The following is a 15,682-nucleotide window of genomic DNA, read 5'->3' on the forward strand; positions in this document are numbered from 1 at the left end:
CTATGAACCTCTGCCCCAAATTCTCCAGAACGGCCTGTTATAGCACCACCAGGACGCAGACTTTTGTAAAACACATTTTTCGATATTACTCCTCCATATTTTGTCCAAAAATCCTGCAAATCGTTTCACAGTACAGTATCTCTATAGTCATGTGCTCAACATAGATCTGTCCGTACAACATGACCTGCCCTGGTGGAGACCTGTGCCCCGAGAGGCACTTTTTCTAGTTACCTTTTTTTTTGTATTCATGGGATGTCTTACATTTGTTTGTTCGTTTTTGAATTCATAAAATTATTGAATTTAATTTCTTATTGAAAAATAATGTTGTGATGTGTGACGTGACGACGTGTGACGCATCCTGTCTGTGTCGTTTTCTTTCAGTGTGTATCGACGACACGTTTGGTCACGACTGCAGCCTGACCTGTGACGATTGCTCCAACGGTGGCAAGTGTACCCCGGAGAGGAATGGATGTGACTGCCCCGGCGGATGGACTGGAGTCCTCTGCAACCAGAGTGAGAACACGCACAGCACCGCACAGCGCAGCGCAGCACAGCACAGCGCAGCGCAGCGCAGCGCAGCGCAGCGCAGCACAGCACCGCACAGCGCAGCGCAGCACAGCACAGCGCAGCGCAGCGCAGCACAGCACAGCACCGCACCGCGCAGCGCAGCGCAGCACAGCACAGCACAGCGCAGCGCAGCTGCACAGCGCAGAACAGAACACGCAGATCTACAAGCTCAAGCAGATCTACAAGCTCATAGCGCGGCACCGAGTGCCGTGCTACGAGCTTGTAGGTCTGCTATTTTTGAAAAATTGTGGCTCAAATTTTTTAATATATTCTTTCAGTGCGAACAGTTTTTAACTCAAATCTTTGCTTCTTGGGGGGGACCTGGAACAACACATTTTGAGATGGTGGTCCGTGGCCAAATACAGATCATTCTGGGGGTCCTTGACATGAAAAAGGTTGAGCACCACTGACATAGAAGCACAGGCTACATTTGTAGAATCGTCGTCAGGTCTAAATGGGTTAAACAGAAAATGCATGTTCAGGTCTGGATACCAATTTGATCCAATCAGGATAGAGAACGCAGTCAGGATACAGATTAAACAAGTGGAATTGTAAGTGATGACTCAAAGAAATGAGCTGACAAAATTGGAACTGGAACACTATAAAAAATTACGCTGATAAATGGCTACTCTCTCCCGATTGGCTGACATTTTGTCACCTACCTTACTGAACAAACACTCTATAGCGTTTGCAATGATTCCTATCAGAATATAGTATCAAAAAACCTTTTGTAACCAAAGAAATATCACTTAACTCTACTTCCCTTTCATTCTTCATGTGCACCAAGCGACAATGCACACGGCCATCTTTGTTTTTTAGTTTATTGTGTGACTCAATGCAGAATACATGTTGCTTTTCTCTCGCATTGGCAATTCACACAATTTCCTCCGAGGTTCAATGATTCGGCAAATGAACCTGTACTTCTTTCACTGATATAACGGTGACTGATTGTATTTTTTCTCTCCTATCAAACAGCTTGCTCTGACGGACACTTTGGTAAAAACTGCTCCTTCCCCTGTAAGTGTAAGAACGGTGCCAGCTGTGATCCTGTCAACGGGAACTGCCGCTGCCCGCCTGGCGTCAGCGGGGACTTGTGCCAGGATGGTGAGTTATTGTATTTTCATACGGGGATTAGTAACAGTGGCGTGCACAGATAGCCTGGCGCGGCCAGACTTCATCTGCCCCTATTGAGAGTATGCGCGTGACATCATCATCAAACCAGGAAGTTATGCAGGAACGCCTACTGAGTGGCAAAACACTACTTTCTGGCCTTGACAGCCCAGACATCCACACAGAAAAGTCATATCTGATTGCATTAAACGACATTAAACAATGTTAAACTCACTTTGCATGTTGCTTTGCCACTCGATTTGCCACTCGATGTGCCATTCACTTTAAGCATGCGCATACCCTCTATTGCATATGCATTATGCCCCGAGGCCCAGCGAAGTGGTATATCAGTATCGCAACGCGAGGCTAGTGCACAGACGTTTAGAGGGGCAGGTGCTCAAGTGAAAAAAGGGCACCTTGTGCAGCGCGTGGAACCGGTCGGTTGCCTTAATAGTGTGAGATGTATAGATTTTGGGGCCTAAATAATATATTAGGAGCTTTTTATCAAGAATTGATGTCACCATGGTCCACATACATTTTTTTCCTCACATTGCCAAAAGGGCAGGGGGTGCTCTAGCACCCCCTAGTGTCTATCTGTGCACGCCACTTATTAGTAATAGGGTGCAAAAAAAACAACAGGAGATTTAGGGTCCATGTACCGCCCATGGACGGATGGAAGTTTATAAATGTACTGTTGCCGGCTATATAAGTACATAAACAATGTATCCCCAGTAGTTTGGCGTGTCTTCCTCCTCTCTATCCTAGGGGCGGTGGTGGCTCAGGGGTAGAACAGCCAGATGGTAACCGCTAGTTCGAACCCGGGCTCCCCCAGAGTTAGTGTCGAAGTGTCCTTGAGCAAGACTCTGAACCCCTAATTGCTCCTGATGTGCTGGTTGGTGCCTTGCATGGTTTCCTCCGCCATCGGTGTGTGAATGTAATGCACAATCTATGTAAAGCGCCTTGGATAAAGGCGCTATATAAATGCACCATTTACAATTTATCCTAGGTTGTCCGAAGGGCTTCTACGGGAAGCAGTGCAATAAGAAGTGTAACTGTGCCAACAACGGCCGCTGCCACAGGACATACGGAGCCTGCCTGTGTGACCCTGGACTCTACGGGAGGTTCTGCCACCTACGTACGTTAACACAAAGTCACACGTCTCACTTCTTGTAAAAACGTATAGGGGAAATGCTGCTCATTCTGCTTATGGCGTATATACATTACATGTTGAGACAACCACCCACAAAGTGTCCTCATGCTTTTAACTCAGTGGTTTTCAACCAGTGGTCCGGGGACCACCATCGGTCCTTGAGGGGGTTCTAGGTGGCAGGGACGGATTAAGCCCCACAAGGGCCCCTGGGCCGGTAATTTTTGCAGGCCCCCCATAGCGCGCGTGTGTCATTTTCGTGTTTTTCTGTGTTTTTATCATTGTTTTGACCTAAATTTAACGAAATCAACAGCCAATGAAGGGCCCCAGGAGTCCTTTTCAGGGCGTCAAACCTAGTACTGCACGGTCCAATTTCCCAGAATGGCCCCTGAGACTGGCCCAATGGCTAATTTATCCCTGCCAGGTGGTCCCCAGATAAATGATGGAGAGTTGCTAAGCAAATGGACCCTTATTAGAACTTTAACTCTTGAGAGATAAAATGTTACGCTCTCAAGAGTAAAATGATTGTTCAACGATGCGCATTACTTAATTTTTGAGAAGTCTACACAGTACAATTATAGAATGTAGAATAATTGTACCACATCAATGCAGCATGGAATTGTGGACAAAATCTTATCCAGTGACAACAAAATGTACGTTTTGGCCTGGGTCTGAGAGGCTAAATGTCATCAAATGGTGGTCCGTGGCTCAAATGCCAAATAAACAATGGACCTTGATAAGGGTTGAAAACCATTGCTTTAAGTTTAACTGAATACATTATAGCTTGGTGCGGCCAATAAGCCTATCTCACAGAATTTCCCCGCCCCCCTTAATACGCCCCCTTTCGGGGTTAGTGGTGATAGCGTGACGTCACTCCATAGACGCTTCATGTTAACAGAGGTAATTTAAGAAGTCTACAACTTTTGTTTTCTCAAGGTAAGGTTTGTTCTATCTGTTCGAGCTGATTTACCATATTGTTTGCTTCATAATAATATTGGTCTGTCACATTTTTACATTAGAAAATGTACTTAGATTCTCCAGAGAAAAAAACGTGTAAATGCCCATGTTAAAGTCACCACTATTTACCGGAAGTGGGCGTGAAAAACGGGCTGTGAGATAGGCCTATTACCTATCATTTTGGGGGGTTTTTGACATGAAATACTTTTTGTTCAGAAAACTATCATGATTTAGAACAGGGGTTCTCAACGTTTTTGGCCGGGGACCCCCGAAAATGCTTTGGCCAAGTCTCGGGACCCCTGCCCCGCCCACTCCCGACCCCCAATATAAATTGACTGCTACAATAACCTTAATAATAGAGGCAATATACCATAAATAAATACTGAAACCAGATATAATCATTAGGGAAGGTGTATGCATGTACTATGTGTACTATGTAAACTCTTCATTTCCATTTTCCAGCCATTCAGTTGCATTAAAAAAAAATATATTTGGGGACCCCCCAAAATAATTTGGCGACCCCCCGAGGGGTCGCGACCCACGGGTTGAGAACCCCTGATTTAGAAGACATTTGTGACCAGCTTTGACTGAGAGCCTGCCATCGCGCAAATTCCCAGCTTTTCACCAGAGGAGAAAAACTTTTTATTTATTTATTTTTTATGAGTTAATAGCACAGGCAGACTCTTCACATACTAGACTAGAGCATGTCTGAAATAAGTGTCAGGCCTGAAATCGACATGTAAATATCAAATAAATGCTTAAACACGTAGCTAGGTGTAATGTTAGAGACACTTCAATTTGAAGCTATGATTCCCTGCTTTCATATGACATGAAAAAACGAAAATTAAAAAAAAACTCAGAGTCTCAGGTCTCAATGGGTTTTAATTTGTATGCCCCCCAGCTTGTCCTAAGTGGGCCTTTGGACCGGGGTGTTCCGAGGAGTGTCCGTGCGTCCAGAAGAACACGCTGGAGTGTCACCGTCGCCACGGCACGTGCACCTGCAAGCCCGGTTACCAGGGCAAAACGTGCAAGGACGGTGAGAGAATGCACCGCACTGTTCGCCATGAAGCACCGTGTCTGTCTGTCTGGAGCTCATTTTGCTGGTCCGATCCGTTTTCACATTTTTTTAGGGGCACTAGCCACTCCAATGCATGGTTTTCCCGGAATTACGTCATAGGCCAGCCAAGTCTATGGACTTTTAAGGTCTGTTTAGGGTAAATTATGATGTAATTCATGCTACCAAATCTATTGACTTTATTTGTTTAGCTTCAGTCACATTTTAGTCACCTGGAATGTTTTAGTGTTAGTCAGTCGACTAAAGATTTTAGTCGATTAAATCTACAGTTGATTTAGTCGACTAAAATGAGTCAAGAGACTGTGACTAAAACTAAAATCTAAATGTGCTGTCAAAATCAACACTGCCTCTCTCTCTGCACTGCCCCCTCCTCCTCCTCCTCCTCCTCCTCCTCCTCCTCCTCCCTCCTCCTCCCTCCTCCTCCAGAGTGTGACCCGGGTCGCTACGGAGCGGGTTGTGACAAGACGTGCTCGTGTTTGCCGGGCGTGTTCTGCCATCACGTCACCGGGCAGTGCCAGCGGAAGTGCCCTCCGGGTCGCAGAGGGGAGAACTGTGACCAAGGTACGGGTGACGACGCCATGTCATAACATCATCACAGGGTTTCGCTGAACATCAGTGTTCCTCAAGGTTTCTCTAATGTTAATATCGTGTGTAGGGGTACTTAATTCTTTCTGTGCTGCTAGCTGGTAGCATAAATGTAGTTAACCTCTGCCAGCCTTAGAGTATAAATATAATAGAGGAAACCCTGAGGCGAAATGGACATAGTGGCCGAATTTGGTATTGCAGCTCGAGCCGGCGCTGGGCCGTTGACTATCATTGCACACGTTCATGTTATTGGGGCCATGACACGTGAACGCTATGTTTCATACGTGAACGCGCGCAAATGGCGCAATGATAGTGTTTGGGTCCAATCCATCCCAGAAGGCACTCTGTTCCTACGCCTCATGCGCTTTTGAGCAACTTAATGCAAGTGGATGGGAGGAGAAATCCGGTGCCGTCTCTATTAATATACTGTATACTCTAAGGTGCCAGCGCCTGCGTTTACTTTAAAGATGGAGTGCCGTGACTTTTGTACTTTATGTTTTGCATGTGTCTATGGAGTTAACATTAATCTGATAGACCCCCAGGTGTGGTTATAATATTCAAATGTCTTCCCTGTGTATTTTTTGATTCTTCCTGAAAGCTCAAAGCCTTTGAGTCAAAAGGCCCAATCGAAATAACACCATTTTAGTGACATCATAACCCTAACCCCTCCCACATTATCATACAACAACAGCTGTGGGCGAGGCTTAAGTTCAGGTTTCCGAATCCATGTATTCCGGGGGGGCAGCATCGATATTGTCCTTTTCTTTTTGCTGAGGTTTGCGTGATCTGCGCAAAAGGACAGTTAACCCATTTTGGGCGGGAACCCCTTTTGGTGTTTTAAACATTATGTTATAATTTAGCTATTGAAAAATAGCAGATCTACAAGCTCATAGCGCGCCACCGAGTGGCGCGCTACGAGCTTGTAGGTCTGCTATTTTTGAAAAATCGTGAAAATATTTATTTCAGAAAACTGGAGGATTTAGAAGGATTTTTAAAAATTTTGAGGTCAGGCCTAAATGGGTCAAATGATAAGGGACAATATCGGTGGCACCCAACTGTAGCTCTAAGACCTGAACTGTGTCCTATTCCTTCCAGACTGTCCCGAGGGCAGGTTCGGCGCAGGCTGTGTCCACCCGTGTAACTGTACCGGCGCCCCGTGTGACAAAGTGACGGGACGATGCAAGTGTCCCGCGGGAACATCGGGCAACCACTGCGAGAACTGTAAGTATTTACCGTAAATTTCCCACCACGTTTTCAACAGAGATCAAACAAAATGAAATCAGTATACGAAATGCATCCGTAAACAATCGGGAAGAATCAAAAACAGTCCGGTTCTCTCAACAAAGACCGTTTCCCTAACGATGTAAAAGATAGCTGAAATGAAACAACAAATAAAATATGTGTGTATACGGAACTTGCTACAACTCCAAGTAAAATGAAGGTTACAGTATAATTAGGCCAAGCTGCTATGGAGCATCTTAGTCTCGCTGTTGCCTCTCGCAAATTTTCAAATGCTTCTGTCGTACTGTCTAGAGCAGTGGTTCGGGTGGTCCGGGGACCCCCAGGGGTACTTGAGGGAGTTCCAGGGGGTCCCCAGCTAAGTGATAGTTTGGACCCCTTGTGGGTCTGTAACTCTGAGAGTGTACAAATGGAACCAAATGGACCCTTGTGGGTCTGTAACTCTGAGAGTGTACAAATGGAACCAAATGGACCCTTGTGGGTCTGTAACTCTGAGAGTGTACAAATGGAACCAAATGGACCCTTGTGGGTCTGTAACTCTGAGAGTGTACAAATTGAACCAAATGGACCCGTTAGACTAATGCATGTCAAACTGGGGGGTCCTTGAAATAAAAATCTTCTCTTATGGGGGTCCCTGGCATGTCTTTTCAAATGGGGGTCCGTGGGCAAAAATATGTCAATTTGGAGGTCCTTGACATGAAAAGGTTGCGGGAACCACTGGTCTGGAGCAACGGAAGCTCTGATCATGAGTAAAATATAAATGCTTCCATCATACAGTCTGGAGCAACGGAAGCTCTGATCATGAGTAAAATATAAATGCTTCCGTCATACAGTCTGGAGCAACGGAAGCTCTGATCATGAGTAAAATATAAATGCTTCCGTCATACAGTCTGGAGCAACGGAAGCTCTGATCATGAGTAAAATATAAATGCTTCCATCATACAGTCTGGAGCAACGGAAGCTCTGATCATGAGTAAAATATAAATGCTTCCATCATACAGTCTGGAGCAACGGAAGCTCTGATCATGAGTAAAATATAAATGCTTCCATCATACAGTCTGGAGCAACGGAAGCTCAATTATGAGTAAGCGATAAAGCGGATGTTGATCCTCTTCCATTTTGTCTTTACAGTCGTGCAAATTTATCCTAATATAAATAGAAAACACTTAAGCAGTACTGTACATATATAGCTTGTTGCTTAGCAGAAAAGGAAATAAAATAAAATAAAATATTGTGTAGACTCTATATACTATATAGAGTCTGGAACTACACCTCCCGAAAGCCGAGTAAGGAAGCTGGCATTTCCGTTCACGAAACCATATTTTATATAGCATTCGGAGATTGTGGAATAGTTGTCTGGATGCGCGAGACTAGGAGCATCTGAACATAACGTTGTCGTCAGAGATGAATGTTCAGTCTGGCCATATAATCTTGCCCCCCCCCCCCCCCCCCCCCCCCCACAGTGTGTCCAGAGGGCCTGTGGGGTCCAGGGTGCAAGGAGACCTGCCCAGCGTGTGAGAACGGGGCCGTATGCGATAAACACAACGGCTCGTGCAACTGTCCTCCGGGCTTCGTCGGTAGACTCTGCCAGAACCGTGAGTATTCTGTTGCTTGATGCATATTGTCTTTCCTTTTGCCTTGTTTCTACTGTATACTACAGTACTTTTTTTTCTTTTTCATAATAAATAATAAAGGTATCTATCTATCTATCTATCTATCTATCTATCTACTGCTGTGGCAACGGGAAGGTCTCCATAACAACAGCAAGCATTGAACCGCTGAAGTGGAAACTGTCACTGTGTACAGTGTGGTCGAATTCCTACAGCCATGTTAGTTTCGACAAGAAATATAGCGAGATGTTAGAAAGAGAAGATGGGTCCAGTTTTCCGTTGGGTCATTTACTGTAGCACCCCCCCCCCCCCCCCCCCCCCCCCCCCCCACCACCACCACCACCACCACCCCCAGACCAACGCCAGTACATTAAACCTCCGTCAGTGAAACAGCTCATAAAATGACCTTCGGCAGCCTGGAATCCACCATATGACATGTTTTCCTTGAGACCAGAACAAATGTTATTCCACTTTAAACGACCGTCTTCTCTTTAAAAAAAAAAAAAGCACCCAGTTGATGGTCTAATCGCTGCCCCACGAAAATGTCATGGGAACTATGCCTCTGTGCGTCGGGTGGAGCGAGCCCTGTTTTTCATTACGGCATCGGGTGTAAATTATTCTCTCTCTCTCTCTCTCTCTGTTTATTTTTAGCATGCCCGACCGGCCGCTTCGGCCAGGGTTGCCAGCTGAAATGTGTGTGTGAGAACAACGCTCGCTGCCACCCTGTGACGGGCCGCTGTACGTGCGCCCCTGGCTGGACTGGGCACAACTGCAGGAAAGGTAACTGTGAAATGAAAAGCGTCCTTTGAGCAATGCACAAGCGTTCCAGCAAAATGAAATAAAAACTGTAGTTGAATTATACAAGACAATGGAAAACCCATAACAGATGTTAGTTGAATATTTCTTTGACTACAACACATATGGTTCTATAAGGCCCTATTTAGACTGCAGTCACATCCAGTTCAAAAGCTGATTTTTATTTCACAAATCTGATGTTTTGGCCCCGACCGTTCACACTGCATTTGCTAAGTAACCAGATCGGATCTGTCAGAGATCTGTGTGTTCAGACTGGCGGCCAAATCCAGCCTGAATCAGATCTGTGCCACATCCAGACTGGAATCCTATTTGTTTAAATAGGTCTGAACACAAACAAGTCACATACAAGTCACACGGAATCTGATTTAGATCCGGTTGTTGCGTTCAGACTGAGACGGATCTCCTCAAATCAGATTTGAAGTCACATTTGTAAAAATCAGATTCCATGTGACCTACCTGACTTATTTCAACCAATCAGGATTCCAATCTGGATGTGGCATAGATCTGATTCAGGCTAGATTCAGCAGGCTATAGATGTGGCTGCCAGTGTAAATTGGGCCTAATAAGAGTTTTTATTTTTGTAATTTACAATTTGTATTGATATTTTGCATTTTGACAGCATACAGTACATTGTGCATAAATCAAGTGTCTTCTGTCCCAACATTGGGTCAGCACATAGTATGCTAGATAGACAGGTAAAGAAAAAACAGACAAAAACAAAAAAAGGAAGAAACAAACAAACAAAGAAAATAAAAATAAGATTACAGTTACCATCAAGTGGTGTGGTGGGACATTCTCATTCATTATCATCTATGGAATCCAAATTTCCTATATAATTCCATAAGGGTGACCACATGTTCCAAAATGTATCTGTCTTTTGGTAAAGGTCATACCGGTAACTGAGTTTCTCCAAAGGCAAAAAAGTAGAGTTTTTCTGATGGACATTATTCTTCCCTGGGTTTTCCCCATGGGGCAGCATGCGACGCGGGCCACTGGGGAGAGGACTGCGCTGAGACGTGCGACTGTCGGAACGGTGACGGGAGCTGTGACGCCGCGACGGGCCTGTGCAACTGCGAGGCCGGCTACACTGGCACGCGCTGCCATCAGAGTACGTATAGCTGCTATAGCACTCAGTGTTGTTTTTTGGCAGCAAATTTCAAATCCTGAAAAGTTGCAATGCGATAATGGAAGCCATCGTTCTCACGATAATACAAATCTAAATATTTTTCCAAAAAAAATCTGCCCACAGCCCTCCTATGAGACACATACAGAGTAGGAAAAAATTGTGGTATTTTATCATGAACATTGGTGAGGAGGACCAATCACCCTTTGTCAAGTCCCGCCTGTGGTTCTGCCCCTCTTCGCACCCATTGGTTGGCGTTTCATGGTTGGACAAAAATCCTCTCTCTCCATCCACTACCATTGAAATAACATGTTTTTCAGTTGCTTCATATTGATATTCTGTGCACTCAATTCTTATTTTAAACTTGGTGTCAGTAAAAAGGAACATCACAGGTGCAGCATGGTGACTGGGCATATCATGCTTGTTTTTGGGTGGAGCTTCTTTTCCATCCACCAGCTGTCTAAAAATATGGAAATGACGCAAAAGACAGCTTCTTCTGTCCACGCATGGAATCTTAGATGTGCCCAGACCCAGAGCCTGCTGGTTAGTCAGTCAGGGACCAATCAGAAGGCTGACAAAGGGTGAACTATATGAAGATAAGTTGAAAAGTGGTGAATTCGGCACAAACAAGGGACTAAATTCATTTCGCTCCTATGCCACCAAAATGTGTAACGCCCTACCAACAGTCATTAAGACATGTGAATCCCTTGACTCCTTCAAAACCGCCCTCAAAGGGCACCTACGGACGGCTGCAATTCGAAACTGGCCCCCGTAAAATCTGAATCCCCCACCCACCCCTTTTTCCCCTGACTGTATATGTTTCTTTTCCCTTTTTACCTCCTATGATGATTTCCTGTTTTGACTATATAGTTATGTATATTCGTACGTCTCTATTGTTTTGATGAATTGAAAATGGTGGGCCCTATTGTAAATAAGTGTAATGCTTTATGGTGTCGTCCACTCACAGTTAACAGTTGTTGTATTGAGTTGTACTTGAAATGTACTGTGATTCTGCAAACTGTTAATCAATCAATCAATCAATCAATCAATCAAAAAGTGGTCCAACTGACGGCCCCTCCCTCCCCCCTCCCTCCCCCCTCCCCCCTCCCTCCCTTCCCCCCGCAGAATGCACCGCAGGTACGTTTGGCCTGGGTTGTCGCCATCGGTGTCAGTGTGACAACAAGGCGTTGTGTGACCACGTGAGCGGAGCGTGCACCTGCCAGGTGGGATGGACGGGAAGCTTCTGCGAGAAGGGTAAGAAAACACTTCCCAGATATCATCATCTAGATGCCTCTACTACGCTGTTTCCCAAAGTGGGGTCCGGGGACCCCCAGGAGTACCTGAGGGAGTTCCAGGGGGTCCCCAGCTAAATGATAATAGTTTCGAACCAAATGGACGATTTATGGGTCTGTAACTCTGAGAGTGTACAAATGGAACCAAATGGACCCGTTAGGGTCATTGATTTTACAATATACATTGTGGGTCCCAGAGATAGAAATGCCATTAAATGGGGGGTCCGTAGACTAATACATGTCAAACTGGGGGTCCTTGAAATTAAACTGGTTGAGAATCACTGCTAGAGCCGTAACAATCTTCTCTTATGGGGGTCCCTGGCGTATCTTTTCAAATGGGGGTCCGTGGGCTAATTAGTGTCAATTTGGGGGTCCTTGACATGAAAAGGTTTGGGAACCACTGCTCTACTACACGTGTAAAAAGACAAATTAATCTCCGCTATACACAGTATATCTGCTGTCAGGATTCATCTCCGCTATACACAGTATATCTGCTGTCAGGATTCATCTCCACTATACACAGTATATCTCTGCTGTCAGGATTCATCTCCACTATACTTTGATTGATTGATTGATAATTTTATTAGACAAAAAAAAATGCAAACAGTACAGGGTACAGTCAAGCACAGCATTGGTCCAAAAGGACAGCACCGAAGAAAGACCTTGCGGTCTTGTTTCCATTCGGGTCCTATGCATTCATTCACAACATGTCACAACAGTGACAACAAACAATACGTTTCTCAAACACATTAAATCTACATGTACAGGTTGGAATAGAAATACATTAAAAAACATAAAGGGGGGGAGGGGGGGAGCCAATCACCTTCTCTCCCTTTGACCTGATGACAGTGACAGGTGAGTTTTCAGACCCTTTTAAGGAAACCAGTGATCTGTTTGTTTTGAGGGAAGGGGGCAAGGCATTCCACACTTGAGTGGCAGTGCTGTGAAATGTGAATTTACCCATATTTGTTCTGAAAATGGGTGGCACCAGATCATTATTTACGCTCCCTCTAGTATTATGGCTGTGGGAGTTGCTCACCTTTTTGAGGTAATCAGTCAAGTAAATAGGCACTGTGGGCATGGATGGCAGAGTTGCATTTATTATCTTGAATGCTAGTCCCATTTTTAGATGATTAACTCTGTCTTCAACAGTGAGCCAGCCTATACTATCAAATTGTGTTGCACAGAGGTGGGTCATGGGCCCTAGTCCTAGCAAAAGTCTGATTAGTTTGTTTTGGGAGGTCTGGAGCTTATTTTTTTGTGACATTGAGATGTTGGAAAACCAGGAGGTGCATGCATAGTCAAATAAGGGCTGAATAAGGGCTCCAGCTAGTGTCCTGAGAGCCGTCTTGTTAACATAGGAGGAGTTTATTGCTACACCCTAATTTATTACACAGTATATCTCTGCTGTCAGGATTCATCTCCGCTATACACAGTATATCTCTGCTGTCGGGATTCATCTCCGCTATACACAGTATATCTCTGCTGTCAGGATTCATCTCCACTATACACAGTATATCTCTGCTGTCAGGATTCATCTCCACTATACACAGTATATCTCTGCTGTCAGGATTCATCTCCACTATACACAGTATATCTCTGCTGTCAGGATACATCTCCACTATACACAGTATATCTCTGCTGTCAGGATTCATCTCCACTATACACAGTATATCTCTGCTGTCAGGATTCATCTCCACTATACACAGTATATCTCTGCTGTCAGGATTCATCTCCACTATACACAGTATATCTCTGCTGTCAGGGTTCATCTCCACTATACACAGTATATCTCTGCTGTCAGGGTTCATCTCCACTATACACAGTATATCTCTGCTGTCAGGATTCATCTCCACTATACACAGTATATCTCTGCTGTCAGGATTCATCTCCACTATACACAGTATATCTCTGCTGTCAGGGTTCATCTCCACTATACACAGTATATCTCTGCTGTCAGGATTCATCTCCACTATACACAGTATATCTCTGCTGTCAGGATTATTCATCTCCACTATACACAGTATATCTCTGCTGTCAGGATTATTCATCTCCACTATACACAGTATATCTCTGCTGTCAGGAAGATCCACCATCTATACACAGTATATCTCTGCTGTCGGGAAGATCCACCATCCACCAAGTCCAAAATGTTCATTTTTCAGGAAATGGAAATACTAAATATATTTTTTTCTGAAAATGAAGTAAACCTTATATAATTTTTTAAAAACAATGCAATACTGCCTCATCAAAGTTGGTATTGTGACTTTGTATATTGTCAGTTACGTGCATGTGTCATTATATATTATCACCACTTTACCCGAATCCAGCTCAAGGAGGAATTAGGAGGTTCTCTCCGTCAGTGATAAGAAGCGCCCCTCAAGAATCACACCTGTGTGAAGTGAGGGGGCGCTCTTATCATCATACATCATCTCATTCCGGCCAATCACAAATTGCGTCCTCACTTTTTGTCATCAATGTTTGTGTTTTGCACTGGCCTAATGTGCACAAACACTCTAAACATAGTCAGCAAAACCATGTTTGTGTTTACACGAAACCCCCTAAAAAATAAATTAATCTAAAACTTCAAAAATGGAGTTAAGTGGTATCCTCCTGACAGCAACGATATACACTGTACAACACCAGTGTTGTTTTTGGCAGGACCTTTCTATTTTAGTTTTAGTCATTTAGTCATCTCTTGAATAGCTTCCATTTAGTTTTAGTCACATTTTAGTCACCCGGAATGTTTTAGTGTTAGTCTAGTTTTAGTCGACTAAATATGATATTTAGTCGACTAAAATGCATTGTCAGTATATTTAGTCTCAGTTTTAGTCATCATAGCTTAGTTTTTATTTAGTTTCCATGTAGTTTTCATCAGTGGAAAAAGGTAGTCGACGAACATTTTTCGTCTTAGTTTTAGTAGACGAAATCAACACTGTACAACACATCTGCTGGTGTCATATTTATCTGTGAGTGTTCTCTTTGTGTGTGTGTGTGTGTGTGTGTGTGTGTGTGTGTGTGTGTGTGTGTGTGTGTGTGTGTGTGTGTGTGTGTGTGTGTGTGTGTGTGTGTGTGTGTGTGTGTGTGTGTGTGTGTGTGTGTGTGTGTGTGTGTGTGTGTGCACTTCAGCGTGTCCTCAGGGCTTCTACGGTCTGGACTGTCAGGAGAAGTGTCTGTGTCTAAACGGCGGGAGCTGTAACCACGCCAACGGGCGGTGTTCCTGTCCCGCCGGCTGGATGGGTCCTCACTGCAACCTGAGTGAGATATCATCATCACCAGTGGCGTGCACACACTAGAAAAATCTATTTTTTTGTACAGTGTACACTGTACAGTATGTGGACCATGGTGACATTGATCAATCCTTGATAAAAAGCTTCTAATATATTATTTAGGCCCCAAAATCTATAAATCTCACACTATTAAGACAACCGGCTGGTTCCACGCGCTGTACAAGGTGCCCTTTTTTCACTTGAGCACCTGCCCCTCTAAATGTCTGTGCACGCCACTGATCATCACATCACGCAAGACAGAGCTTAAGAAAAAAAGATTATACATAATAGAATACATGTTATCTTGACATTGCCATAACTCAAGCACTGAAAAAACAACTCCACGGAATCGAGACTATACAGTCCGAGAGGGGGTTGATAGATACCTGTATGCAGCGATGGGTTTCATAAAAAATCCTCTTTGTAACACTGACATCATCTTTGTAACACTGACTCGACACGTTTCAGCCCCACAGAAGATCGCACACGAGAAATTAAAATGACTCGGGTTTCCTCCGTGTTACTGCCTGCGCCATTTACCGGGTCGCTGGTATTTTTCCAGTGGTGTAAAGTAGCTAAGTACATTTACTTAAATACTAGACTTAACCCATTCTGGACGGGAACGCCTTTTGGGGTTTTAAGCATTATGTTAAAACCGAGTGCCGCGCTACGAGCTTGTAGTCCCGTGAGTAGCCTACTTTTTACTTTTGGTACTTCAAGTAAAATGTTTACGCCAATTAGTTGTGTACTTTTACATTTCTGAACTTTTACTTGCATTGATGCTTTTTTACTGAAGTAAAACATGTGAGCACATGGTATTGTGTCTCTTTTGGATGAGCATGAGTTCACCAGAAGGTTAACGATATTAATTATTTGTCTCTCTCTACCCCTC

The 15,682-nt window shown here is 44.2% G+C and overlaps 1 protein-coding gene across 1 annotated transcript in view; it reads left to right on the forward strand.

Annotated features, from left to right (window-relative positions):
- Positions 1–15,682, forward strand: part of megf6b (multiple EGF-like-domains 6b) — a gene marked incomplete at its 5' end in the record, with an annotated part of 186,077 nt that overhangs the window by 149,418 nt on the left and 20,977 nt on the right. The window contains 11 exon segments of the mRNA XM_079510418.1: positions 382–513; positions 1,543–1,671; positions 2,684–2,812; positions 4,683–4,817; positions 5,283–5,417; positions 6,537–6,662; positions 8,144–8,275; positions 8,942–9,070; positions 10,083–10,214; positions 11,355–11,483; positions 14,651–14,779. Coding sequence (XP_079366544.1) covers positions 382–513; positions 1,543–1,671; positions 2,684–2,812; positions 4,683–4,817; positions 5,283–5,417; positions 6,537–6,662; positions 8,144–8,275; positions 8,942–9,070; positions 10,083–10,214; positions 11,355–11,483; positions 14,651–14,779 — 1,437 coding nt within the window.

Source organism: Electrona antarctica (assembly GCF_951216825.1).
Source record: "Electrona antarctica genome assembly, chromosome: 9".
In the NCBI taxonomy this organism is placed as follows: Eukaryota; Metazoa; Chordata; class Actinopteri; order Myctophiformes; family Myctophidae; genus Electrona; species Electrona antarctica.